The sequence below is a fragment of the Zalophus californianus genome, chromosome 11, assembly GCF_009762305.2.
Source record: "Zalophus californianus isolate mZalCal1 chromosome 11, mZalCal1.pri.v2, whole genome shotgun sequence".
NCBI lineage: Eukaryota > Metazoa > Chordata > Mammalia > Carnivora > Otariidae > Zalophus > Zalophus californianus.
In genome coordinates, this window is record NC_045605.1 from 65,777,638 (window position 1) to 65,804,505 (window position 26,868).

Sequence of the window (26,868 nt, forward strand, 5' to 3'; positions counted from 1 at the left end):
CCTTAGTGAAATCATAGTTAGGCCCATTCAAATAACAGGAATTCAGGAACTGGAAAAATCCCTATGCTTCCCTCTGATACAATTGCAGCTACTCCCATTCTTCCAGATGTTCCTGGTAGAACCCACTGAGCTGAGGATGGATTGGGTGTGGAGTACTGTCTGGAGTCTGACACTCAACTGGAAAGCAGACACTGAGGGATAGGATAGCTACATACCCTTGCTCCTGGCTCAGCCTTTGACCCTATCACTCACTGAATGGTTGGGCGGGCAGTTCCGGACCAGGGACTGGGAAGAGGAGAGCCTGAGATGGGGGAATGCTAGAAGCTGCAGCTAGAAGGCATCTTGGGAATGAGTATGGCCTAAGGGGAATGTGTGTGTGTGTGTATGCGTGTGTATGCGTGTGTATGCGTGTGTATGCGTGTGTATGCGTGTGCAGGGGGCAATGGGGAAGACTGCATCTCTGGGAGACAGAGGTTACAGCCTCATCTGAGGCCTTACTCTGCCCACCACCCTCTTCCCCCTCCCAAATAATTCTAGAGGGCCACAGTCATGCTAGAACTTGACATCTGAATTTCAAATCACAAGGTAAAAGATAAAGGGAGTTGGGGGCAGATGATTTGGGGAGTTTAGACAATGGGTTACATGTGCAAGGCTGTCTGAGGCTGTGACTGCCATTGTAGAAGTCCAACAGCAGAGTCTCACCAGAATGGTGTCATGGCTGATGGAGTTTTGGAGAGTATGAAAGACACACAGACATGGGAATGAGCTGGTGGTGAGCTGGAGCAATAGCTTAGGATTATCTTGTACAGAGTCCTGGAGAGAAGGCAGAGACAACAGGCTGTTCTTAGGGTAAGGGGATTGTTAATTGCCAGACTTCAATTTGACACAGAGATCATGAGCCTCGGAACACACAGGAGTGTCCTGGGGAGTGTCAGTACCCTGACTACTGAGAGAGAGAGAGTGTTTTGTGGCCAGATGCTGTGGGCCCAAGCCTCAAGCACCCACTCACTGACCCTCCTTCACTGCAGTGCCAACAGGAGTGACTCTAAGCCCCGGGTCTCCAGCCAGCCCCAGACTCAATACCGGTCCTACCCCCGAGTTCACCCCTCTCCCTCTGCTTCCTGTCACAACAGCTCCATTTCCAAGGCTGAGTGCATGTGCTCTGGAGCCAGGGCCCAGCTCTCATTCACACTAATTTTCGAAGTACTCAGGTTTGACTCTCTCCTTTTTAGAAACCCATTTCAGAAAGAGGGAACCCGGCTGTTAACTGTAAGGAGACTGTTCTGCCCACTGTCCATCTCTAGCTTGCTCAGGGCTGATTGGCATCCAGGGACTTACATTCCTGGGGGAAGGATTTGGACCTCAAATCGGAGTGAGAGGCAAGAGGGGGGAAGGCTGTCTTCCCATTATGCCACAGCACTGGCAGGGGCCACAATCCCCTTCTGTGCCCAGAGCCGGGAGCACTGCCCTGGGCACTCTCCTTCCAGCAACCATGTACTCCTGATGTACCTATTTCTGCCCGTTGTCAGACCATATGCCATGATTTCCGTCCACTCAATGGGTAGAAGGCCCCAGGGCACTTTGGTTTGAAAACTGGATGTATTTGATGAGGCTCTGCTAAAGCACTCAGAAGCAGAGCCCCTTTCTTATTTTCTCCTGGGGGGAGATTTTGGCTTCTGTAACCCAGGACACTCTAAAAGGAGACAGAGAAATTGGGTATTTGGAGGCTATCATGCTCATCTTGGATGTGGGTGTACATTATGTAACAATCACCCAGAGGAGAGCATTAGTGGGGGTGGAGGGTGGAGCACAGATCCCAAACATCTCTGGGTTGCCAAAAATGCTCAAATAACACCCACCCCCAGTGGTATTAGGACTCAGAGCGCTGTTGGGGGTAACCCACAGCTCTGATCGCAGCGCTCTCCAGGGTGTTCAAGTCTGAATGACTGGAGCATAGGGCAGATGGGAAGAGAGGAGGAGAGGATTCAGGATGTCTGCCTCTGGTGGCAGAAGCATGGAGAAGAGACGGTGGTGGTGGTGCTAGGGATGGGAGAGGTGGTTGTACGGGCAGAGACTAGTTAGGTGGTATTCACATGGAACCGAGGCAACAGCAGGGATGGATTAAATCAATGGTCTTCAAAGTGGGTGTGTAGGCAGATCCACTGGTGTGTAAAAGAAAAACTAAAGCCTCTATTTATATTTATGTTTTAGACTCAAAATAAAGAAATTAAGATTCACCTATATTTACTATGTGGATTGACACAGGCGCCCTAACTCATCCCTTGCTTCAGGTGTCTGCGTCATGTATCATAGTTAAGGTGTCCTCAGAGAAGAGGGGGGGTTCTACTCCTCAGGGGAGGGGGTGACTATGGCACCTTCACTGGTTCAGTTGCTTTCAAGTGAATCACGAGGTATTATGAATTATTTGTATCCTAGGTGGTAGAAAGATAGATTATATCATCAAATCATCATTTAACTAAGCTAATTCTCACAAAAGGGACAAGTGGCTTGAGAAGCTTACTGCAAAGAAATCCACAGACTGAAAATAACATGAATAGTGCAAGCAAAATCAAACTCAGAAAAATGGCAGAGCTAACAATTTCCTACTACTCATATGAGATCCATTATGAGGATATCTCTGAGAAGGGAGTAGACCAGAAAGAAGTTCAAAGTTATGAAAGAGACTACTTGGAATATGGATCTACATCCCTGTAGTTAACAACTAACCTAAGGGTATACTGGGCCTTGGGGTATCGGCTAATAATTATATAAATGTGCCATTCATAATCAGCAAGATGTGTGAATTCTACACAACCAGAGCGTGAAGACAAATCTCTACAATTTTTGAGGGGGAATATTCCAAGTCCTGCAGTACTTAGTTGTATACTTTTGTGAGCTATTATTAAATGCAATAAACATGTCTAAAAATCTCTTTTGAGCAAAATCCCTTTTACTTAATAGTAAAAGGCAAAATGTCAGTCAGTGTCATTGGAAAAAACCTCTGTTCTATTTGCCATTGTTAAGGTGATGGCATTAGTACAGAGAGGAGAAGGTGATACAAAAAAAATGCATTCTGTTGAAAGACACACAGAAAACACTGTTGAAGATTTGAAGAAAAGGTTTGGAGGACATGATGTGTGTGCACATTGCTGACATGTTGCCCCTTACCCCTTTGCCATACTTTTCAATGATGGCATTCATAAAGAAATACTTTTTGTAATCTACTAAAGGAAAGACGTTTACAATATGAATGGCTTGTAACATGCTGTGGGTTTTTTTTCTTTTAAAGATTATTTATTCATTTGAGAGAGAGAGAGAGAGAGAGAGAGAGAGAGAGCACGAGCAGGGGGAGGGGCAGAGGGAGAGAATCCTCAAGCAGACTCCCCACTCAGCCCAGAGCCAGACGCAGGGCTCGATCCCAGGACCCTGAGATCATGACCTGAGCTAAAATCAAGAGTCGGACGCTAAATTGACTAAGCCACCCAGGTGCCCCAACATGCTATGGTTTTTATGTGTAAAAGGAACCACTGATGGAGTGGCTTCCCTAACTGGAATACAAAACTGGGAACTGGGAACAGGGAGGGACTACACATGAAACCCATCTACTGCATCATTCATTCACAAATTACAATTTCTTTATTGTAATTGAAGTTGGAAGAGCACAAAATACTATAGGATGTCAATAATATGGCTAATTTGAACAAAATCTTAAAATACAGTAGAATCTTTACAATACTTTGTAATGAAATGTGGAATGAGACTATGAAATCCTTCGTATTACTCAAAGGTTTACTGATTATCTGAAGGCAAAGAACTTAAACACTGTGGAATTTAAAGAAGAGTTTAACAAAAAGACCAAGGATTCCAAATTTGCTGACCTCTGATGTGCTGGTTTGTGATTGTCACAGATACATGCATACACACACATAAATACAGGGTCTATCCCTTATATAAAGGTGATATTTTCTCAATGAATATAATTGTGTTTTAAAAGAATTATGTTATAGGGAAAGACTTTTGAAAACTGATGTTTGGAACTGTTTCCATTATCATGTGATTTTAATGCCAAAATAGGTGCATCATTGTCACCTATATAGACTGTGCTCCTGGGTGTTGTATGTAAGTGATGAATCACTGAATTCTACTCCTGAAACCAATATTGTACTCTATGTTAACTGGAATTTAAGTAAAGAAAAAAAGTAAAATAGAATATATTCTCTCTATATATAGAATATATATTCTCTCTCTATATATAGAATATATATTCTCTCTCTATATATAGAATATAGTCACATTAATTAATGGGGCTCCTGGGTAGCACAGTGGGCTAAGCTTCGGACTCTTGGTTTCGGCTGGGGGTTGTGATTTCAGGGTTGTGAAACATGCTTGGGTTTCTTTCTCCCTCTCCCTCTGCCCACCCCCTCTAATTAATAAATAAATAAATAATCTTAAAAAATAGACTGTGCTAGCTATAGACTTCATAATTAAGAAATACACTTTTAAATCCATTTTACAATTTCCCAAATGAAGAGTTTCAAGAGTTTAAGAAATCCCATTGTTATGAATATTCACAAAAATAACTGATGAAAACATCATGAGAACGTGGGTTTCACGGACAAAGAAGAGCTTTCTGGTGGAATTTCACATTTGCAAAATTGGTAGATGGGATTTAAACAAGAATTATGATTTACTAAGTGTAGTCAAAGATAGAATTCTCCCATTTGGGTCTACTTATCTTTGCGAGATATCTTTTTTTTTTGCTGGGCGGGGGGGGGGGGGGCAACAACAGCCATTAGGACTAAGTATTGACATTAACCAAACTTAAAAGCATACTTTGTAGTTTCATAAAATATTAAACTAAGATTTATTAAAACCATTTTTAATCATGTTGCTCTCCCTAAACAGACTTTTGCAAATAACTTTAAAGTGAAAGGTAAAAGGGATATTGTGCCATTCATTAAAAATGAAGTATTATCGGGGCGCCTGGGTGGCTCAGTCGTTAGGTGACTGCCTTCAGCTCAGGTCGTGGGATCCAGCCGGCATCCTGCTCCCTGCTCCGCGGGAAGCCTGCTTCTCCCTCTCCACTCCCCCTGCTTGTGTTCCCTTTCTCGCTGTGTCTCTCTCTGTCAAATAAATAAAATCTTAAAAAAAAAATGAAGTATTATCTTAACCACATCCTTTGACATCCATTTTAGGTATGCTTTATAATATATAATATATTAATACAATTGCATGTGCATATCATTTATAAATAAGTAAATTGTAAATACCAGGCTGTGAGGTAGAAGGAATAAAACTTGGTGCTTAAAGGAGGCCACTATGTGACAGCAGTTGGCACAGGGAAGACACAGTGGGTCCTCACTAATGACTGGTTCCACTTCCTCCCTTAGTGACAAATTTGATGTGAGAAGTGAAAAGGAGAGAGTCAAGGAGGGCTCCCCAGTATGGCCTGGAGTGGAAGGTGGTGCTATCCTTCCCTAAGACTGGAGACGCAGGAGCAGGTCCTGGCACGTTCCTGGGAGGAAATCAGGAGTTTGAGTTTGGGACTACAAACCTCCAGTGGAGATGGCCCCCAGGAAGCTGGATATACCACCTGCAGCTCTAGAGGACATCCTGGGTTGGAGGTGAGATTCAAAAGTCGTCAGCAAGCAGGAAGTTGTTGAAACCACAAGACTGGGTAGGCCCGCGAATGACAGAGGAGACAGGCTGCGGTACGACCTGGCGGATCACCACAATGAAAAGCCTGGCCTTGGCTGAGAAGGTGTAGTCACCAAGGTATGCAGGAAATTAGGAGAGAAAGCGGCGGGCGCCAACTCTGGAAACTTTTGTACTCCAAGCGATCCAGGAAGGAAGGCGTGGTCAGCAGGTTCAAACGCTGGGGAGAAGCGAGTAAGGGGCTACAAGGCACCCGCTGGATTTAGCAACTAGGAGGTCAGTCGGGACTTGGAGGGGCGGGTGTATAAGCTGCAGAGCAGGGGGTTGGAGGAGTGAGTATGTGAGTGTGAGCGCGTGTGTGTTTGTGTGCGTGCGTGTGTGTGCGCGTGCTGGGAGGGGCAGGAAGGTGATCCAAGGGACCAGGCTGACGCCCAGCTGATGCTTGCCGGTCCGTTCAGCTACAGGGAGTAAGTCACCTGCTTGGGGGCCGTGACCCCAGACTCTCACCTTGGGAAACGTCCTGGCGAGGGAGGAAACTCGAGCAAGTCGGAACACCGCGGCAAGCGCTCTCGGGCCCCGCGGGTGGCAGCGGAGGCGAGTTCCGAGGAGCCCGGCTGGAGCCTGACCCCGGGCTGCGGCGGGCGCGCTTCCGGCCGGCCGGGGGACAGGGCGGCCGCCGGGCCCCTGGCTCTCTCAAGTTTCCTGTTGGCAGCGCCGCCCGGGCGCCCCAGGTAGCGGCGGGCAGGCCTGGTTGGCGGGTGGCGGGCAGGCAGACCTGCGCGGCTGCGGCGGCCCGGCCCGCGCCCCCCTGCTGCCCGCTCGTCGCTTCTCGGCTCCGCGCCCAGGTAGGGCACCGACCCGGGCGGCGCGCGGCTGGCGGGCTTCTTCCGTGAGGAGGCGGCTCTCCTCCTCCCGCCCGGCAGGCCGGGGGGCTCGGGGGTGCTGAGGTGCGGGCGCTCAGGCGCCGCGGTGCTGCGCTCGCTGATCGCTCGGTCCCCGCCCCCGCCCCCGCCGCGGGCTACACCGCCGGCTCCCGCTGAGCCGGCCGGGGGGCGCGGCCTGGCCCGGGCCGGGCCCCGGCTGGCTGCGGTGCGGGGCAGCCCCTCCGCGGCGCTTGCCGTGCGCCCTGCCCCGCACCGCCAACTGCCCTCCAGCCCCGCGGGTCGCCCCCTTCGGACCCACGACAGGGCCCTGGCCTCGGAACCCGATGAGTGCGCGCAATGCTGTGAGGCTGACCTTGGGCCCGCGCCCCGCGGCCCCTGCTGCCCAGGACGGGAGCCGGAGACCCCGGAGGTCGGAACCTCGGCTCTGGGTTTCGCAGGCCGCCCTGGCGGCGGCGCCGACTCTGGACTCAGCCCTGCCCGGGCCCTTGCCTGTGCTCCTGCCGCTGTCTCTGCGGTGGCCTGGGCTGCAGAGACCTTAGGTGAGCCAGCCTCGTCTCAGCTCCCTGGTGGCCTACACTGGATTCGAGAGGTTTAGAGAAATTGAGGGACCCGGGACATGCTGTCACTTAAGCTCCCGGACAAGTTTCTAGGTGTTTGACTACCCACGGCTGGGGTGGGCTTCCACCTAAAGGCAGGGGGATGGACAGGATGACAGGGTGTGGGTTCATTCGAGGCCTTCATCCTTACCTCTTTGGCTCTCTCCCGGCATGGGAGGTGTACTGGCCTCTGGAAGTCTGCATTCTGCCCTTGAACTTCCTGGTAGCTGCTTTGCCAGTGGAGCTCCTAATGGCTCGGCTTGGCTGGCAGAGGCCTCTGGGGGAAGTTTTGAGAGACCTTGGAGTAGGAGAGGCTTGCTAACTACAGTGTCATTTCCCCAAACTGTTAGATCCTTGTATGTGTCTGGAAGCTTAGGTGTGACAAATTAGCAAAGGAGCCAGGTGAAAGCTGGAAGGAAGGAATTTTAGCATGGTCTTGAGCCCATGTTGGCTATCCCCCTTGATGTGGTGACCAACAATTGGTCAGCTTCAGGGAAAAGCTGATGGTGGCTGGAGCCCTCATGGGAGAAACCTCCCCGGGCTGTGAAGCATCTTTGCTGAGTGGTAGTTGAGCTACTGAGCCAGGAAGACAGAGCTCCTTATCAGCTCTCACCTCTCCAAGTGTTGGCAGCAGGTTTGGAGTAATAAGCCTGGGCTGGCTACTCCTCTGGGTCAAACTCTGAGGGGCTGGCTTGCTGTGAAGATGATGGAACCGGCTGCCCTGTTTAAGAATCATGGAGTTTGCAGGGATGGGTTCCTGGGAGACTCTTGGACCTCTTGGCCCCACCCTCAGCACACCCTCAGTCCTTCTGAGATCCTAGATGAGGATCAAAAATTTCTTTGTGAGATGAGGCCTGTTTTTCTTGTCCTGACACTAGGTGAATAGCTTTTTTTTTTTTTTAAAGATTTTATTTATTTGACAGAGACACAGCAAGAGAGGGAACACGAGCAGGGGGAGTGGGGGAGGGAGAAGCAGGCTTCCCGCGGAGCGGAGAGCCCGATGTGGGGCTCGATCCCAGGACCTGGCATCATGACCTGAGCCGAAGGCAGACGCTTAACAACTGAGCCACCCAGGCACCCCGGTGAATAGCTCTTCAAATGGCCTCAAAATCATACCCAGATCTTTTTTTTTAAAATTATACCCAGAATCTTGAAAATATCATGGGCAGATAAAATATAGCCTTGGGATTAAGCAGGGAGATACCTTTTCTCCCCTAAAGCTCATTGGCCTTCCTGGTTCTTCCCCCAAATATATTAATCTCTTAGATCTTCTGAGTGCTGGCTGCATATCAAGGAGAGGAGACCTTGTCTTTGGGCTCTGATATATAAGGGGCCTAGGGCATAGAAAGATGGGCTTATGGCTAGAATACTGGCCATGCAAAGTCAGCAAGAAGTATCAATCATAGAGGAGATGGCTATTTCTCCTTATCTGGTTTCACATTTAAACATGGTTTCCTTCTCTCTGCTCCCAAATAGGAGCTTGAGAGAGTGCCTGACATATAATAGTGCTCCATAAGTAATATTGCATAAAAGGATTCAGTGGCTAGATGAAAATTCATGTTTGGTTTCCCGGTTGGACTGCCTCTTGTACCTGATATCTTGATGACAATGACGTTGATAAATAATACTTTAAAGCAATAATATGTGCCAGGTACTATTCTAAGCCTATTCTAGCGTACTTACACATGCTACCTAATTTAATTGCCATGACAACCGATGAGGTTGGTACTGTTATTATCCCCATTTTATAGGGAATAAAACCGAGCCAGAGAAGTTGAATAACTTGCTCAAGTTCGTGCAACTAAGTTGTAAAACAGGAATCAAACCTGCATAGTCTGGTTTGAGCCTATCTACTTAACCATATACTCTACTGACTCTTGAGATTGCCACAGATAGATTAATCACTTAACTCGTTCACTCATTCATTATTTTATATATTCATTCATTCATTCATTCAATGAATATTTACCGATACCTACTGTATTCTAGGCAGGGGGATATAAGAGTGAATGAGGTGGGCAAGATCTGTCATGGAGCTGATATTTAGCAGGTGAAGCCCCCTTGTCCAACTCCCATGAGAGTCACGCACGCCTCAGAAAGATAAGAAGGAAAAATGAACCCTTGGAGGCAATCCCAAAGCATCCTTTCAGAGGAAGGGAGAGTAGTATCTTTCTTGGTGAGACATATCTGATTCTAGCCTTTCCTGTCCTGGTGTTTGTAAGGGGTACATAAGTGGTCAAAGTGAATGCAGTCTGGTCTCCTGGGCAGGAGATGCAGGCCCTGGGCCTGGTTATCACAGATTGTCTTAATTTTTGTTCAAAGAGGAAATAAGGTTTTGAGCTTGGGACCAGTGCTCCTTAGTCCAAGGAGACTTCTAGGCCACGAGGAGCAGTGACATGTTAAGCTCAAGATGGACTTGTGAGGTCCTGAGTAAAGTTTGCCCTCCCAAGACAGAGTCACAGTCTCCTCCTAAACTGCCGCTGTTCTGGAGGCTCTTCTATCTCTTTGGCGCTAGCAGGACCCTTGGCCATTGTCCCAATCTATATAATCTTAGCTGAGCTGCGGCCCTTCTCTGTCCGGACCTGATGGAGTGAATCTCACATCCATACCTGGGCCTCAGCAACGCAGCTTTCTCTATGTTGGAAAATGAAGGCTTAGGTGGAAGGCATTTTCCAAAGCCTGTGCCACGGATATTAATAGGTCTTTTTTCCTATGGTGGCAGTGGTGAGAGGGTCAAATAAGTGTGTTGGGCTAAACAAAGCCAAACAGCTTTCTTTACTAAGGGACTCTCTGGTGTTTAGAATCTGTAGAAATTGTGCATGAATCCCCATAAGGGATTATGGTATGTAGTATTTTCCAAGCCTTCTGACCTTGTATGTTCTACACACTACACTTTGGAAAGTGCTTGTTTAGACTGAGGCTATCCATGGTCTGGTGACAGGTGCAGAATAGAATTCCCTGAACTGGATCCGGCCGGGTAGATTCTCAGATGCATGGGCTAGGATGCTCCCACTACAGCCCCCGTTGTACCTCCCCCTCCCCAAAACATGTCAGCAGAAGGAATCACTTGCCCCTCCTCCCTTCTGGCAGAACATTACTAAGGACCTGGACCTTTCCCCCCTATGCTTTAAGATAATTTAATTATTTATTGAATACATATTACCCTCCCTCTAGGTTGCTTGTAGCTTGCTGATCGCGCTGTTTATGAAACAGCTGTGAGGACAGGTGGGTTGTAATCTCTGGGTAGCTCAAGCCCAGCAGTAGCCCGAGGATCATGTGTCAACCCTGTAATCCTGCTCTGCACACACAGGAATCATTATGTGGGCTCAGGAAGGCACAATCTCACGATTGGACATGAGGAGGTGACTCAGGCCCAAGTCGGGGCTAGCGCTAGCCTCCTGGTAAACAACTGACCCATCATCCTTTCTGGGCTCTTGTCCCCAGGATTTCAACAGCATCACAGAAATAGCCATTTTGCTCACTGTTATTTCCCAGACCCACACCATTTGTCTAAGTCACTGTATCGGTCCTGAGCCTTGCTTTCAGAGGACTGCTTCTGTAGCTCACTTGAGGCAGCGTCACCGTCCCCAGAGAGGGCAGCAGCTGTGGTGGCAGGGGGGTCAAGCGCAACCAGTGCTCAGGAGGCTCCTCAGAGCTGGAGACCCACGTGGGAGTCAGAGCGGCAGTAAGAGGAAGAGGACGGGGTGGGTAGGCTCAGGTGGGTCAGAAGGGACAGTCTTCTTTTCTGGGTTGTGTGTGCGCGTGTACGGGTGTGCGGGTGTGTGTGTGCGCATGTGCGTGCGCATGTGCGAGGGGGTGTGCGTGCGCGCGTGTGTGCATGTGCGCGTGCGCGCGCGTGCGTGAGCGCGCGGGTGTGTGTGTGTGCGCGCGTGTGCGGGTGTGTGTGTGCGCGCACCCGTGCACTGATGCATTCATGCTCTGGTAGAGCCTGTCAGGCTGCCCAGCACTTGTGATGTCAGCTTCCTTCAGGGAAGAAAGGAGGGAGAGGGACGAGACATGCCAGCTTTTTATCCTAAGCCTGCTCCTCTACCGAGGAGTCTCCTCTCCCTGAGTCTCCGTCCTTGGCTCTTTTAGAGGAGGAGGGGAAGGAGGAACTCTATTGGCAACTGGGCTCAGCGCCTCCCCTGTCAGTCCTGGGGTGCCTTCAGGGAGGTTGCTTTGGGGGGCCTTCTGAGGGAAGGCAAGGCAGGTTGTGCCGTAGACAATCCCCTTGGTGAAGTGAACCCGGTTGCCAGGCCAGGCCTGAGGTGGGGTTCAAAAGGAAGCAGCCAAGGTGATGGTATGGCCCGTTCCTGCTTGGCTGTCAGGGGTCTGGTCATTAGAGGGAAGCTGTGGCTTATCTTCTGTGCGCGATCAGGAAGGCTGAATAGTACTGTCGTGTGGGGGCCAGCAGCGGCTTTAGTTTCTTGCTTTGGAGAGGGCTATGAACAGGGCCAGGACACTGCATTCAGCACACGGCAGCTGCGGATAGTTGGCATTACCTGGGCCCTGTAGGACCTTTGGAAATTTTCCACTTACATTTCATATTCATGGAAGAATTTCGAGCGCAGAAGTTTCCGCTCTTGCTCAAGGCTGCTCACAGATATGCAAAGCAGAGACCTCCCACCCCAGCTGCGGCAGGCAGGACCCAGCTAGCTGCACTCACACTGACTCAGCTCAGCCTCCTGGGCATACACGGCCCATGGCCTGAGTGCGTTGCCTGTGTGGCATCCTCAGGATCAGCCATGGAGACTCCAGCACCAGGCTCAGGTCTGTGTCATGGGTTCTGACAGTGGGAGTGTGGCAAGAGCAAGAAACAGCTTCATTTGCGTCGGGAGGGGATTTAAGTAGTCCTGTGCTTCCTTTCCGGAGGGGTTATGGTGCCTTGAAAAGCTACTGTTTGTTGGAACTGGTGGCATTTTATAGCTTTCTAACTTTGAGACACTTCTTCAAGCCCATCAGAGGATATCGTTTGTAGTAATGAGATAAGCTATACCTTAGCCAACTGAATTTACAGTTAAGCCTCCCAAGCCGGCTGGCTTCAGCTGACAAACGGTTGACAAACGGTTGAAAGCCAGGCTTGAAGAAGCAGCTGGAGCTGAGGCTTGGCATTGACAGAGCTGACTTTCCTGGGCATGCCTGCCCTGCCAGATGTCTCCAGGTCTGAGAAGAGAGACGAGCTGTGGAGGGAGGGTTTGGCCAGTGGGAGCTGTCTGCGAAGGATGTCCAGAAGACAGGGGTATAACAGGCTCCTAAGGCCCACTGACTTAGCCCAGCACCCCACCTGGGTTACTTGGTCCATACTAAGGTATGGAATGAAGTCTTCCCCACTTATGTAAGACACTGGTAGTAATTCTGCAGGAGATTGGTACGGGTTCCACAACAAAAGTGATCGAGATGGGGAAATGCTAGTCTATGATCCTGTCCTCAGGTCTTTGATGTGTCTTGGGAATCTGGGGTGAGGAACTATGGGATGGGGCATCTCCCTGGTAATTGACCACAAGACCTGTTTCACCAGCAACAAGCATCCACTTTTCATGGGACCCACTTGGAAAAGGCTGATTTAAACTATTTAAAGAAAAAGGAAGATCTTCTGTAGAAAGATGAATTCAGGAAAGTATGTTTAGTTGACTTCAGCAAGGTAAAAATGCTTCATGGAAAGACATGGCAGGATCTGGCATAAGAGCCCTCAGACACGAAGAGCCCCCCACCCCATGCCCATTTCTGAGGAGGCCTGGTGGGCTGTGGCCGGGGTTTGGGCCTGCGTGTGTTTGTAGGGGTAAGGGCTAGGGGGTAGGAAGGTGGTGGTGGGCAGTTTCTGCCCAGAGCAAGAGCGAACACAGAAATGGATTTCAATGGTGTAATTCCCTTGGCTGGCCTGTCTTTGATGTGGGTTAGGTGGGAGAGGACCCTAATTACCAAAACCTGGGATGTAGAAGTTCGATTTTTTCCTATTTTCCTTTCTTTTTAAAAAACTCTTTAGTCTATTTTCTTTCTATCTTTGTGTTTGTTAAAGTGACATTTATAACAGCATTAGGGGCACGTAGGTGGCTTAGTTGGTTAAGCCTCTGATTCTTGGTTTTGGTTCAGGTCATGATCTCAGGGTCCTGGGATCGAGTCCCCTCATTAGGCTCCCTGCTCAGCGGGGAGTCTGCTTCTCCCTTTCCCTCTGCCCCTCCCCCATCTCGTGCGCTCTCTCTCTCTCTCTTTAAAATACATAAGTAAATCTTTTAAACAATGACATTATAACAGCATTAATGATCAAAATCAGGTATTGTTGCCTCGCACACAGGCAATCCTGCCATCTGGTCATTTGAGTGTCTCTCATGCAGCCCTTATCCTTAAGGGGATGCATTTTCATATCACTGTAATCAAAGCATGGGTACAGTTTTATGTATTAATTTTTTCATTTACTGTCATTTCACAGTATTTTTTATGTGATTACGCTGTCCTCATAATTGTAATTTTGGTTGCTTAACTTTTTTTTTTCAAGTGAGCGTGCTCTCATTTGGACATTTTAAAGCTATATATTAAATAGTGCAGGGAAACATCTTTGCGCTTTTCCTTCCCTCAGATTCTTTTCTTAGAAGCCATTTCTGGAAGTGGGTTTACTCTGTCAAATGGTATGGATGCTTTATGGCACTGGCTGCCCCTTGCCTGGGGCCGGTTTGATGTCTACTTCGGACATCAACCCCGCGTGATTTTCGAACGCTATACTTGACCCGCAGCCTTTGGGTTGAGGGGACAGGGATCCAGGTTTGTTCTCACCTAACAGCTCCCCCTGGCTCTAGTTATTTGTCTTCCTCTTCATTTCTCTCCCTGTCACCTTCCTCTCCAAGCCCCGTTGTGATGGTTTCCAGCTTCCCCTTCTGTCCGCTATCAGGATGTGGACATCTTCACCGTTAGCTCCAGTCCTCTTCCTCTGAGCAGGTCAGGCCTTTGCTGTCTTGCTCTCTGCTGCCACAGACCAGCACAGTTGTGGGCCAACTTCCTTCCTCCTCAGCAGTGCCCTCCCACTGAACCCCCTGGAGTGGAGAGAGGCCCAGGAAAGGCATGGCCCTGGGGGTGGGGGGATGGAGGAAATTGGTTTCACAGATGTACTTTGACAGGTGTTATTGGCCTCCTTTCTTCCTTCCTGTCTATGTCATGAATTAGGCCCATGGGCCGCAGAGAATACCAGAGCAGCAAGCCTCCCTGGGCATTGGAAACCTCTCTGGTACCTAGAATTTACAGCACTTAGAACTGAGAGGGCCTTGGAGACTGCTTAGTCTCCTCCCTTTATCTCACAGAGGAGAAAACTCTGACGCCCAGAGAGTGACTGTCCTAAGGTTGCTCAGTGAGCCCCTCCTCCCCTGTAATTGCTTCCTCTCCTGGCCACACAGCAACTGGGCCCTGCCTTATCTTCATCCTCATCTCTCAGCTGACTAAACCACCTTTCTCTTTAAACCTTCCTCAAAGAAACTGTGGTAATAGGTAGACAGGACACTCCTCGTCAGGGCTGCTCCTAGAGAAGGGGGCTCGTTGACAGGCTGCAGTATTCACCCAGTCCATAAATGTAATGCTGGGGACAGCGAGGAGACCTGCCCTGACACCCAAAAGGACAAAGAGAAGCACCACGGTGCAGTGGTTAAGAAGACAGACATGGGAACCAGGTCTGTGGGTTCAAATCCCTGAGCAGCGGCTTATAGAGGAGAGGGGCGGGGGGGGGGGGGGCAAAGGCTGAGAACAGCACAAGTCTCTGTCCACTTAATAAAAGTGTGACCCGGGCACGTTAGCTCTCTGTGCCTTTACTTTCTCATCTGTAAAATGTGAATATTCACATAAGTGGAAAGGGCTTGGCAGAGTGTACTTAATAAGTCTTATATAAATGTTGAAAGAAAGACAGACAGAAAGAAAAGAAAGGAACCAACCAGGTAATTTAGGCCAGCTACTGATAGTAGGAAGCAGTTTGAAGAGAGGTGGATAGGGCAAGCTTCTTTGAGGAAGTAAGTTTTCAACTGGGCTGTGAAAGGTAAAGAGTATCCCTGCCTCTACACCTTTCTTTTATTTGCTGTGTCTTGTTCAAAGTTCCAGAAAGTCTGGGAGATGGTAGAACCATGATGGTAGACTCCTTCTTTTCAGAAAAAGACCTTGTTTTATGTGAGGAAGATTGAAGCTTTGGATTCCCCAGAGCCCTGCGCTCATCTTGTGGGACCTTAGGCTAGTCACTAGACCTTTGGGCTTTAGTCCTCCCCTCTGTGCAGTGGCGGGGAGTGAGGTTTGGTCATTGCTATACCCAGATGGCCTCTGGGTGGTCTGCAGGAGGGGGGCTTAAACTCTCCTCTCCCTTCCCTGTCATGGAAACAAAGCCAGGAAAGGTGGGACTGCCCATGTGCTGTGGGTTCCCTGAGTTCTGGAAAAAAGAAGCACGCATAGTTAGACAATTCATTCTTGGGCTTCTGAACATTTGCTTTCTCATGAAATGTGAGTGGGGCTATGCTCTTCACATCCAATGACGTATGGAGCTAGTTTTTTTTTTTAATTAATTAATTTATTTGATAGAGAGAGGTAGAGAGCAGGGGGCAGGGAGGAGGGGCAGAGGGAGAGGGAGAGAATCTTAAGCAGACTCCATGCTAAGTGCAGAGCCCGACGCGGGGCTCCATCTCAAGACCCCGAGATCATGACCTGAGCTGAAACCAAGACTTGGGAGCTCAACTGACTGCGCCACCCAGGCGCCCCATGGAGCTAGTTTTTAAAATTGGCCTGCTGGGTTTGTTCTGGGGAATTCCTGAGCAAGACAGCTGACCCCAAGGGCCAGGCCCTTATTTTAGTACCTTCTCCTCCGCCAGCCGGCTGACTCAGGTCATCCAGGAAATCAGGAAGATTAACACTTGCTCTTTTTCTCCTAGCCGAGATGCCACGCCAGTTTCCCAAGTTGAACATCTCTGAGGTGGATGAGCAAGTCCGGCTCCTGGCGGAGAAGGTGTTTGCTAAAGTGCTCCGGGAAGAGGACAGCAAAGATGCCCTGTCCCTTTTCACGGTCCCTGAGGACTGCCCCATCGGGCAGAAGGAGGCCAAGGAGAGGGAGCTGCAAAAGGAGCTGGAGGAGCAGAAGTCTGTGGAGACGGCAAAAAGGTTTGTCCCCACCACCCAGCTCATGTGTGCACACTTGTGCAGGCCCAGGTGGGCTGTGGTTATGTGTCCTGAGATAAGCTGGCCTGTCCCTAGGAGCTGAGTTGGTTTCTTAACCAAGAACACTTAATTGACCACTTACTTCTTTTTTTTTAATTATTTTTATTTTTATTGTTATGTTAATCACCATACATTACATCATTAGTTTTTGATGTAGTGTTCCATGATTCATTGTTTGTGCATGACACCCAGTGCTCCACGCAGAATGTGCCCTCCTTAATACCCATCACCAGGCTAACCTATCCCCCCACCCCCCTCCCCTCTAGAACCCTCAGTTTGTTTTTCAGAGTCCATCGTCTCTCATGGTTCGTCTCCCCCTCCGACTTACTCCCCTTCATTCTTCCCCTCCTGCTATCTTCTTCTTCTTTTTTTTTCTTAACATATATTGCATTATTTGTTTCAGAAGTACAGATCTGTGATTCAACAGTCTTGCACAATTCACAGTGCTCACCATAGCACATACCCTCCCCAAAGTCTATCGCCCAGCCACCCCATCCCTCCTACCCACTCCACTCCAGCAACCCTCAGTTTGTTTCCTGAGATTAAGAATTCCTCATATCAGTGAGGTCATATGATACATGTCTTTCTCTGATTGACTTATTTCACTCAGCATAACACCCTCCAGTTCTATCCACGTCCTTGCAAATGGCAAGATCTCATTCCTTTTGATGGCTGCATAATATTCCATTGTGTATATATACCACTTCTTCTTTATCCATTCTTCTGTCGATGGACATCTTGGCTCTTTCCACAGTTTGGCTATTGTGGACATTGCTGCTATAAACATTGGGGTGCACGTACCCCTTCGGATCCCTACATTTGTATCTTTGTGGTAAATACCCAGTAGTGCAATTGCTGGATCGTATGGTAGCTCTATTTTCAACTGTTTGAGGAACCTCCATACTATTTTCCAGAGTGGTTGCACCAGCTTGCATTCCCACCAACAGTGTAGGAGGGTTCTCCTTTCTCCACATCCCCGCCGACATCTGTCATTTCCTGACTTGTTAACTTTAGCCATTCTGACTGGTGTGAGGTGGTATCTCATTGAAGTTTTGATTTGGATTTCCCTGATGCCGAGCGATGTTGGGCACTTTTTCATGTGTCTTTTGGCCATTTGGATGTCTTCCTTTGGAAAAATGTCTGTTCATGTCTTCTGCCCATTTCTTGATTGAATTATTTGTTCTTTGGGTGTTGAGTTGGATAAGTTCTTTATAGATTTTGGATACTAGCCCTTTATCTGATGTGTCATTTGCATATTTTCTCCCATTCTGTCAGTTGTCTTTTGGTTTTGTGGACTGTTTCTTTTGCTGTGCAAAAGCTTTTTATCTTGATGAAGTCCCAAGAGTACATTTTTGCCCTTGCTTCCCTTGCCTTTGGTGATGTTTCTAGGAAGAAGTTGCTGCGGCTGGGGTCGAAGAGGTTGCTACCTGTGTTCTCCTTTAGGATTTTGATGGACTCCTGTCTCACATTTAGGTCTTTCAACCATTTGGAGTCTATTTTTGGTTGTGGTGTAAGGAAATGGTCCGGTTTCATTCTTCTGCATGTGGCTGTCCAATTTTCCCAACACCATTTGTTGAAGAGACTGTCTTTTTTCCACTGGACATTCTTTCCTGCTTTGACAAAGATGAGTTGACCATAGAGTTGAGGGTCCATTTCTGGGCTCTCTATTCTGTTCCACTGATCTATGTGTCTGTTTTTGTGCCAGTACCATACTGTCTTGATGATGACAGCTTTGTAATAGAGCTGGAAGTCCGGAATTGTGATGCCGCCAGCTTTGCTTTTCTTTTTCAATATTCCTCTGGCTATCCAGGGTCTCTTCTGGTTCCATACAAATTTTAGGATTATTTGTTCCATTTCTTTGAAAAAAGTGGATGGTATTTTGATGGGGATTGCACTGAATGTGTAGATTGCTCTAGGTAGCATTGACATCTTCACAATGTTTGTTCTTCCACTCCATGAGCATGGAACGTTTTTCCATTTCTTTGTGTCTTCTTCAATTTCTTTCATGAGTATTTTATAGTTTTCTGAGTACAGATCCTTTGCCTCTTTGGTTCAATTTATTCCTAGGTATCTTATGGTTTTGGGTGCAATTGTAAATGGGATCGACTCCTTGATTTGTCTCTCTTCTGTCTTGTTGTTTGTGTATAGGAATGCCACTGATTTCTGTGCATTGATTTTATATCCTGCTACTTTACTGAATTCCTGTATGAGTCCTAGCAGTTTTGGGGTGGAGTCTTTTGAGTTTTCCACATACAGTATCATATCATCTGCAAAGAGTGAGAGTTTGACTTCCTCTTTGCCGATTTGGATGCCTTTGATTTCTTTTTGTTGTCTGATTGCTGTGGCTAGGACTTCTAATACTATGTTGAATAGCAGTGGTGAGAGTGGACATCCCTGCCACGTTCCTGACCTTAGGGGAAAAGCTCTCAGCTTTTCCCTATTGAGAATGATATTCGCTGTAGGTTTTTCATAGATGGCTTTTATGATACTGAGGTATGTACCCTCTATCCCTATGCTCTGAAGAGTTTTGATCAAGAAAGGATGCTGTACTTTGTCAAATGCTTTTTCTGCATCTATTGAGAGGGTCATATGATTCTTGTTCTTTCTTTTGTTAATATATTGTATCACGTTGAATGATTTGCGGATGTTGAACCAACCTTGCAGCCCAGGGATAAATCCCACTTGGTCATGGTGAATAATCCTTTTAATGTACTGTTGGATCCTATTGGCTAGTATTTTGGTGAGAATTTTTGCATCCATGTTCATCAAGGATATTGGTCTGTAATTCTCCTTTTTGATGGGGTCTTTGTCTGGTTTTGGGATCAAGGTAATGGTGGCCTCATAAAATGAGTTTGGAAGTTTTCCTTCCATTTCTATTCTTTGGAACAGTTTCAGGAGAATAGGTATTAATTCTTCTTGAAATGTCTGATAGAATTCCCCTGGGAAGCCATCTGGCCCTGGGCTTTTGTTTGTTGGGAGATTTTGGATGACTGCTTCAATTTCCTTAGTGGTTATAGGTCTGTTCAGGTTTTCTATTTCTTCCTGGTTCAATTTTGGTAGTTGATACATCTCTAGGAATGCACCCATTTCTTCCAGGTTATCTAATTTGCTGGCATAAAGTTGCTCATAATATGTTCTTATAATTGTATTTCTTTGGTGTTGGTTGTGATCTCTCCTCTTTCATTCATGATTTTGTTGATGTGGGTCATTTCTCTTTTCTTTTGGATCAGTCTGGCCAGGGGTTTATCAATCTTGTTAATTCTTTCAAAGAACCAGCTCCTAGTTTCGTTGATCTGTTCTACTGTTCTTTTGGTTTCTATTTCATTGATTTCTGCTCTGATCTTTATTATTTCTCTTCTCCTGCTGGGTTTAGGCTTTATTTGCTGTTCTTTCTCCAGCTTCTTTAGGTGTAGGGTTAGGTTGTGTATTTGAGACCTTTCTTGTTTCTTGAGAAAGGCTTGTATTACTCTATACTTTCCTCTCAGGACTGCCTTTGCTGTATCCCAAAGATTTTGAACAGTTGTGTTTTCATTTTCATTTGTTTCCATGAATTTTTTTAATTCTTCTTTAATTTCCTGGTTGACCCATTCATTCTTTAGTAGGATGCTCTTTAGCCTCCATGTATTTGAGTTCTTTCCAACTTTCCTCTTGTGCTTGAGTTGTAGTTTAAAGCATTGTGGTCTGAAAATATGCAGGGAATAATCCCAATCTTTTGGTACCGGTTGAGACCTGAATTGTGACCTAGGATGTGATCAATTCTGGAGAATGTTCCATGGGCACTAGAGAAGAATGTGTATTCCGTTGCTTTGGGATGGAATGTTCTGAATATGTCTGTGAAGTCCATTTGGTCCAGTGTTTCATTTAAAGTCTTTATTTTCTTGTTGATCTTTTGCTTAGATGATCTGTCCATTTCAGTCAGGGGGGTGTTAAAGTCCCCCAGTATTATTGTATTGTTGTCAATGTGTTTCTTTGCTTTTGTTATTAATTGCTTATATAATTGGCTGCTCCCATGTTAGGGGCATAGATATTTACAATTGTTAGATCTTCTTGTTGGATAGACCCTTTAAGTAGGCTATAGTGTCCTTCTTCATCTCTTATTACAGTCTTTGTGTTAAAATCTAATTTGTCTGATATAAGGACTGCCACCCCAGCTTTCTTTTGGTGTCCATTAGCATGGTAAATGGTTTTCCACCCCCTCACTTTCAATGTGGGGGTGTCTTTGGGTCTAAAATGAGTCTCTTGCAGACAGCATATCGATGGGTCTTGTTTTTTAATCCAATCTGATAGCCTGTGTCTTTTGATTGGGGCGTTTAGCCCATTTACATTCAGGGTAACTATTGAAAGATATGAATTTCGTGCCATTGTATTGCTTGTAAGGTGACTGTTACTGTATATTGTCTGTGTTCCTTTCTGATCTATGCTGCTTTTAGGCTCTCTCTTTGCTTAGAGGACCCCTTTCAATATTTCTTGGAGGGCTGGTTTTGTGTTTGCAAATTCCTTTAGTTTTTGTTTGTCCTGGAAGCTTTTTATCTCTCCTTCTATTTTCAATGACAGCCTAGCTGGATATAGTATTCTTGGCTGCATATTTCTCTCGTTTAGTGCTCTGAAGATATCATGCCAGTCCTTTCTGGCCTGCCAGGTCTCTGTGGATAGGTCTGTTGCCAATCTAATTTTTCTACCATTGTAGGTTACATATCTCTTCTCCCGAGCTGCTTTCAGGATTTTCTCTTTGTCTCTGAGACTCTTAAGTTTTACTATTAGATGTTGGGGTGTTGACCCATTTTTATTGATTTTGAGAGGGGTTCTCTGTGCCTCCTGGATTTTGATGCCTGTTTCCTTCCCCACATTAGGGAAGTTCTCCGCTATAATTTGCTCCAATATACCTTCTGCCCCTCTCTCTCTTTCTTCTTCTTCTGGGATCCCAATTATTCTACTGTTGTTTCGTCTTGTCGTATTGCTTATCTCTCGAATTCTGCCCTCCTGATCCTGTAGTTGTTTATCTCTCTTTTTCTCAGCCTCTTTATTTTCCATCATTTGGTCTTCTATATCACTGATTCTCCCTTATGCCTCATTTTTCCTAGCACTTAGTGCCCCCATTTTTGATTGCACCTCATTAATAGTCTTTTTGATTTCGACTTGGTTAGATTTTGGTTCTTTTATTTCTCGAGAAAGGGTGTCTCTAATAACTTCCACACTTTTTTCAAGCCCAGCTATTATCTTTGAAGTCATGATTCCGAACTCTAGGTCCGACATCATACTAATGTCTGTATTGAGTAGATCCCTGGCAGATGGTACTACCTCTTGTTCTTTTTGCTGAGGTGATTTTTTTCATCTTGTCTTTTGTCCAGAGGAGAACAGATGAATGAGAGAACAAAATGCTAACAGGTTAATAATGTCCCCAGCAAATATACTCTATACAAATCAGAAAAGACCTGAAACCAGGGGAAAAGAAAGGGAAAGAAAGAAAAAAGAGGAAAAAAACAGAAAAAGAAAAAGATAAAAACAAACAAAAACAGAACAAAACAAAACAAAAACAGAATATGATCAGACTAGTGTATAGATCAGTGCCACACACTAGATTTTGGGCATATTTTGGTCTGTTAGAAGAAAGTGCCTCCTAAAATTTTAAAGGAAGAAAGACATATATGTACAAAATAAAGGTTGATACAATGAAGGGATGGAAAGTGACTATAAAGATGAAAATTGTAAAAGATTTTATAAAAGGAATTGATAAGAAGTTGTTTGAAAAAAGAAAGAAGATTAAAAAAAAAAGGGGAGAGAATGTGATCAGGCAGGAGACTAGAACAAAGCCATACACTAGTGATTTAGGGTATATTTTGATCTGTTAGGAGAAACTGTATCTCAAAATTTTAAAGAGAGAACAACTTATATATATATGCCAAAAATCAGGGTAACTACTATGAAGGGGTAAAATTTGACTCTAAAAATGAAAAATAAAAAAATTTTTTTTAAAAAAGGGATTGATAAGATGTTGGTTGAAAAAGGGAAAAAGAAAAATTCAAAAAAAGACAAAAACAGTTAAAAAATTAACTTTGAAAAACTAATGAATCATGGTAAAAAAGCCATGAATTCTATGACCACTTACTTCTTGAAGTATGTCTCGGTGCCTGTGTTTGGTTGAAAAGATCAAAACCCACTTTTTCTCGTCTGCCGTTTGAATAACAAATGGTGTGCGTAAACACACACCATTTGCAAATGATATTTCCATGTTCTTATTGGAAATTTGAGGATTTCTTGGGAAACAACAATTTTACTTCTTTTCATCACTTGACAAGTACTTGGCATTATTAAATAAGTCCATTCACTATTTGCCAGGTGCTGTACCAGGCGCTGAGGATCACTAATGAACAAAGTAGATATAGTCCCCGCCCTGTAGAGCTTACAGTTAGTTGGTCTAGACCATAGTTAAGTAACAGGACAAGTTAGATAAAACATGGCAAGTTCTGGTAAGACCTATATCAGTTTGGGTCGAACCAGAAAAAAACAGGAGCCATGTAAGTACTGGAAATAGGATTTTAATGCAGGGAATGGTTACCGAGGTGGTAGGGAACCGAGACGACAAGCAGAGGACAGAGACTGGAAGCAGTAGGAATTCGCTACCAGTCTAGGCTGGAGGGATGATGGGAAGAGGTTGTGTTGCTGACGCCCGGTGCCTCGGGTGGGGAAGTTGGAACCATGGTGGCCTTCTCAATGGAAGATGAGCCAAGGAGGAGAGGCCACGGCTGCAGAGATGCTTCTAAGGCAGAGATGGAAGCAGGAGATACCTGGCTTTAATCCTTCTGGCACCTTCCAGTTTCTCCCAGTGGTTGCCACTGGCCAAACCTAGCCAGAAGCCAGCTGACACAAAGCTGGAAACACGGGAAGGTGAGGAGTGGATCTGAGCATGCACAGGACTAGCATGGGTGCTATGTGGTGGATGAATAAGGAGTTGGAGGAGGGAGGGAGAGAGAGAGGGAGAGAGAGAGAGAGAGGGAGAGGGAGGGAGTAACCACAGGCTGGAGGGAGGGTCAGGACTCAGGTCAGACTGGCCTTGGGCTCCCTGATAAGAAGTTGGGATCTTAGTACAAGGGCAATGTGAAGTCCTCATCGTTTCAGTTTATCTCACCCAGGAGAGTGGAATTGAAGAAGAAAGGAGCTCTGAGAAAGTGTCTAGTGGGGCTTTAGCTAGGTGCCTGCCCAGCCAGCACACTGCAGATTTCAGAGCTAACTAACATAGTAGAGCTTGAGCCCTATCTGTGACTTCATCAGCAATCAGGTCCTTCCTAAGATACCACCTAATTTTTAAAGGGAAGCCCTTTGCTTTCTGGTAGTCTAGAATTTCAGTATTTCCTTAACGTTTTGGGAAAGAAGTAAAAAGCTGAGTACTGGCATAAAGGCAAGAACAGAACTTCACCATCCAAAAGAAGTCCTTTCCTTCCTCTGAGGGGTTCTGAGCCCCCGAAGTGAAGGGGTAGAGTGTGCCATCTGTCATCTGTGCGTGCCAGCCGGTGTTAGGTGAGGGGGAGTGGCTGCCAGCCCTGCGGTGTGCTCCTCCCTGGAGGGGCAAGAAGAGCGGGACTGTGGAGACCCTCCTCCAGCCTGCACTGGCTCAACAGAGGGCTGGCTTTATGAACTGAATGGTGTGCAGGGCCCTCTGTGTCATATGAATCGTGCATTTTAGACCCTTAATAATGAGAAGAGAAGAAGTCCTGGCATTTCTTGTTATTAGGAATAGTGGGTTTCTGTGGCCACTTTCCGTTACAGGGTGATGCTGGGCCTGATGTCTCCAAAAAGAGGTTGTTCTCTTCTTATCAATGTCCAGCCTAACAGCAAAATGGAAACCTTCTTACTCTTGGTCCACATGGTGCTCCATGGTTTCCAGAAACTCTTCTGTAGGCTCCTCTCCAGAAATCATGTTCTGTCCCTCCTTGCTAGGATTGGTGGATTGGTGGTCTCAGTCTGCATCTCTCTGGAAGCTCCTTGAGATCTGCCTCTGGTTCCCACCTTATCCCCAGGATCCAGCCCAGGACTTAGCCCATGGTGATGAGCAGTGGGTGTGTAGCAGAGAAAAGATGTCCTGTTCCTTCGCAGCCAATGCAGATACTACATCAGAGTGGCTACAGCTCTCCAGACCACTGTGTTCTGCCACCACTAGAATGTTCTATGACCTTGGAAAATTAGGAAACTCCTCTGTGCCCCAAGTCTCTTCCTCACCTAAAAAGCGGGGATGGTAACAGTAGCTACTTTTGTGGGGTGTTGTGAGGAATGAGGGGAATCACATGGGAAGGGCTTAGGACAGTGCCTGGGTCACAGGAAGCCCCATGTCCCTGTTCCGGGTTTGCTCGAATCCCTGCCGAGGAGACAGGTGCAGCAGATGCTCGCTGCGGGCTCAGTGCTGGGCTGCTTGCCTTCTTTACTCCCCACATCAAGCTGATTAGTTGGATATTCTGATTGACTTCCATTTTGCAGATTGGGAACCTAGGGCTCAGAGACGTTAAATTAGCCTGCACGAGGATGCATAGTGAGGAAGTGACAGAGCAGGGACTAGAACCCATGTCTTTTGAATCTAGAACCCCAACTTTGATCACCAGGCTATTCCATCTCCAGCCAGGGGTGGAGTCTTTGGTGCAACCTGGAGATGCTGGAATGACACCGGCTGCTGCTCGCCAGGGTATAATTGCTGGCTTTTGAATGAAAGGTAAGGCAGCTGGGCCAAAGCTCCTCACTGCCTACTGGTTTTCTGCCAAAGGACGGACTGGTCCCTGGACTTACCTGTGGGAAGTCCCAGTGTTGTTCAGAGCTGTATGCCCCTAATCTGTCTTTTAGCTTCACTGCTCAGTAGAGGCACCATTATGCAAATATTCAGATGTGAGCAGTCCCTGGAGGAACCCTCTCCCCAGCTTCCTCTTTATTTCTGGCTCCTCCCTGACATTCTGGAATATAAATGGTGATATGGAGCCGTGCTGTAAGGAACCCACAAGCCCGGAGCCAGCAGCACATCTCCAGATGCCCGGAGTCTGCGGGTCTGTGTTTCAAACTGTGACATGAGAAAGGGCATCCAGTTTGGACAAAGCCCTTCCTCCTGGCTCCTGTGACAAGCCTGAATATTCTTGGTACTTGGAGAAGACCTTTCTTTACAACCATTGCCTTTTTCTCTCTTTTTAAAAAAGAAAAAGAAAGAAAGAAAGAAAAAAAGAAAGAAAGAGAAAGAGAGGCACAGACTATTATTGTAAGTCTCATGTAAAGGCACAAACTAAAACCAGGAAGTAAACCAGCTTCTTATAAAAAGAAGAAAAACTGGATGGTGAATAGGAAAGATGAGCCTCTGCAGCATGGAGGCTGGGTGTCCAGGTTGCCAGCAACTCTAAGAGCTGAGCTGGGCTCAGACATCACCCTTCTAGGATGGGGCCCGACGCCAGGGAGCCAATGTTCCAGGCTGCTCAGAGAAGCTCTCATTTTGCAGGCTAGACCGGATGAGGAGACCAGCAGGGACAGCTTGCCACAGGGCCCTGCTTCCTCAGGAAGATGACACTGGGATTCTGTTGGGAGTCCCAGGTCTCGGCTGGGACTTGGGGGCAGGCCAAGGTGAGATGGTTGGGCGGACGATCTGTGGAATCAAAGGGGGCAGGGAAAAGAAGACGGGAGAAGCGGAGAGGTACCCAGAAGCTATCCCTTTGTCCACATTGAATCCTATCATCCTCCCGAGCCAGAGCTCACCCACTCCACTGAAGAACAAAGTTGCAGCTTAGGGCCACATTGATGGCAACGCGAAGAATGTTTAACCAAAGTGTACATTAGTGCTCCCCAGCTCTCCTGTTTCTTCCTTTTAAACAGCTTTATTGAGATGTAATTCACATGCCATGCAATCTACCCATTTAACGTGCATAATTCAATTGTTTTATTATATTTGCAGACTTAGGCAACCATCACCGCGATCAACTTTAGAGCATTTTTATCACCCCCAAAAGAAACCCTGTAGTTTTTAGCTGTCTTCTCCTCAATACTCCCATCCCATCTCCTACTTATTCTTTACACAGAGTTCTAATAACCTTGATGGTCTTACCCTGTGACAGATGTAAGGAAGGAGATTAGAAGTGGGGAGAGGGATTTCCATGGGCAGGGACGCAGAAGTGGTGTGTGGTGACTGTGAACTCAGGCATGGTGGTCAGGCCACCGGGTTCAGATAACAGCCCATCTCTTACTACTGAGGGGCCTCTGGCAAGGCTCTTAACTGCAGGAACCTATTTCCTGATCTGCACAATGAGGATAATAAAAGCACGTACCTTGCAAGAATTAAATGAGCTAATACGCATGACTACTTAAGACAGTGCTTGGAACATCACTAGTGTTTTTGTTTTTATCATCATTATTATTTGACAGTCAATAGTGAAGGAGAAAGTCATGAAAAGCAGACACAAGAATTCGAAGCACAGCAGTCTTGGGACAAAATGCCTCTAAGCTCATGACTGGGTAACACAATGATGACTACAAGTCATCGAGAGAATTTTAAATTGTGTTCAGCATGCTCTGATTAAAATATAGGAATTACGGATTTCATTTGA

The 26,868-nt window shown here is 46.7% G+C and overlaps 1 protein-coding gene across 12 annotated transcripts in view; it reads left to right on the top strand.

Annotated features, from left to right (window-relative positions):
• Window positions 1-5,117: 5,117 nt before the first annotated feature.
• AMPD3 (adenosine monophosphate deaminase 3) overlaps window positions 5,118-26,868 on the top strand; it is a 52,278-nt gene continuing 30,527 nt past the window's right edge. For 5 of the 12 annotated variants that reach the window (XM_027578330.2, XM_027578331.2, XM_027578332.2 and 2 more), the window contains exons 1-2: window positions 11,781-11,905; window positions 16,024-16,249. In XM_027578330.2, coding sequence (XP_027434131.2) covers window positions 11,881-11,905; window positions 16,024-16,249 — 251 coding nt within the window. In that variant the 5' untranslated portion in view covers window positions 11,781-11,880. Of the gene's footprint in view, window positions 5,932-6,053; window positions 6,123-6,191; window positions 6,501-6,828; window positions 7,079-10,774; window positions 10,854-11,780; window positions 11,906-16,023; window positions 16,250-26,868 lie in introns of those variants that run through there. The other 7 variants (XM_027578324.2, XM_027578328.2, XM_027578329.2 and 4 more) reach the window with 7 other exon arrangements.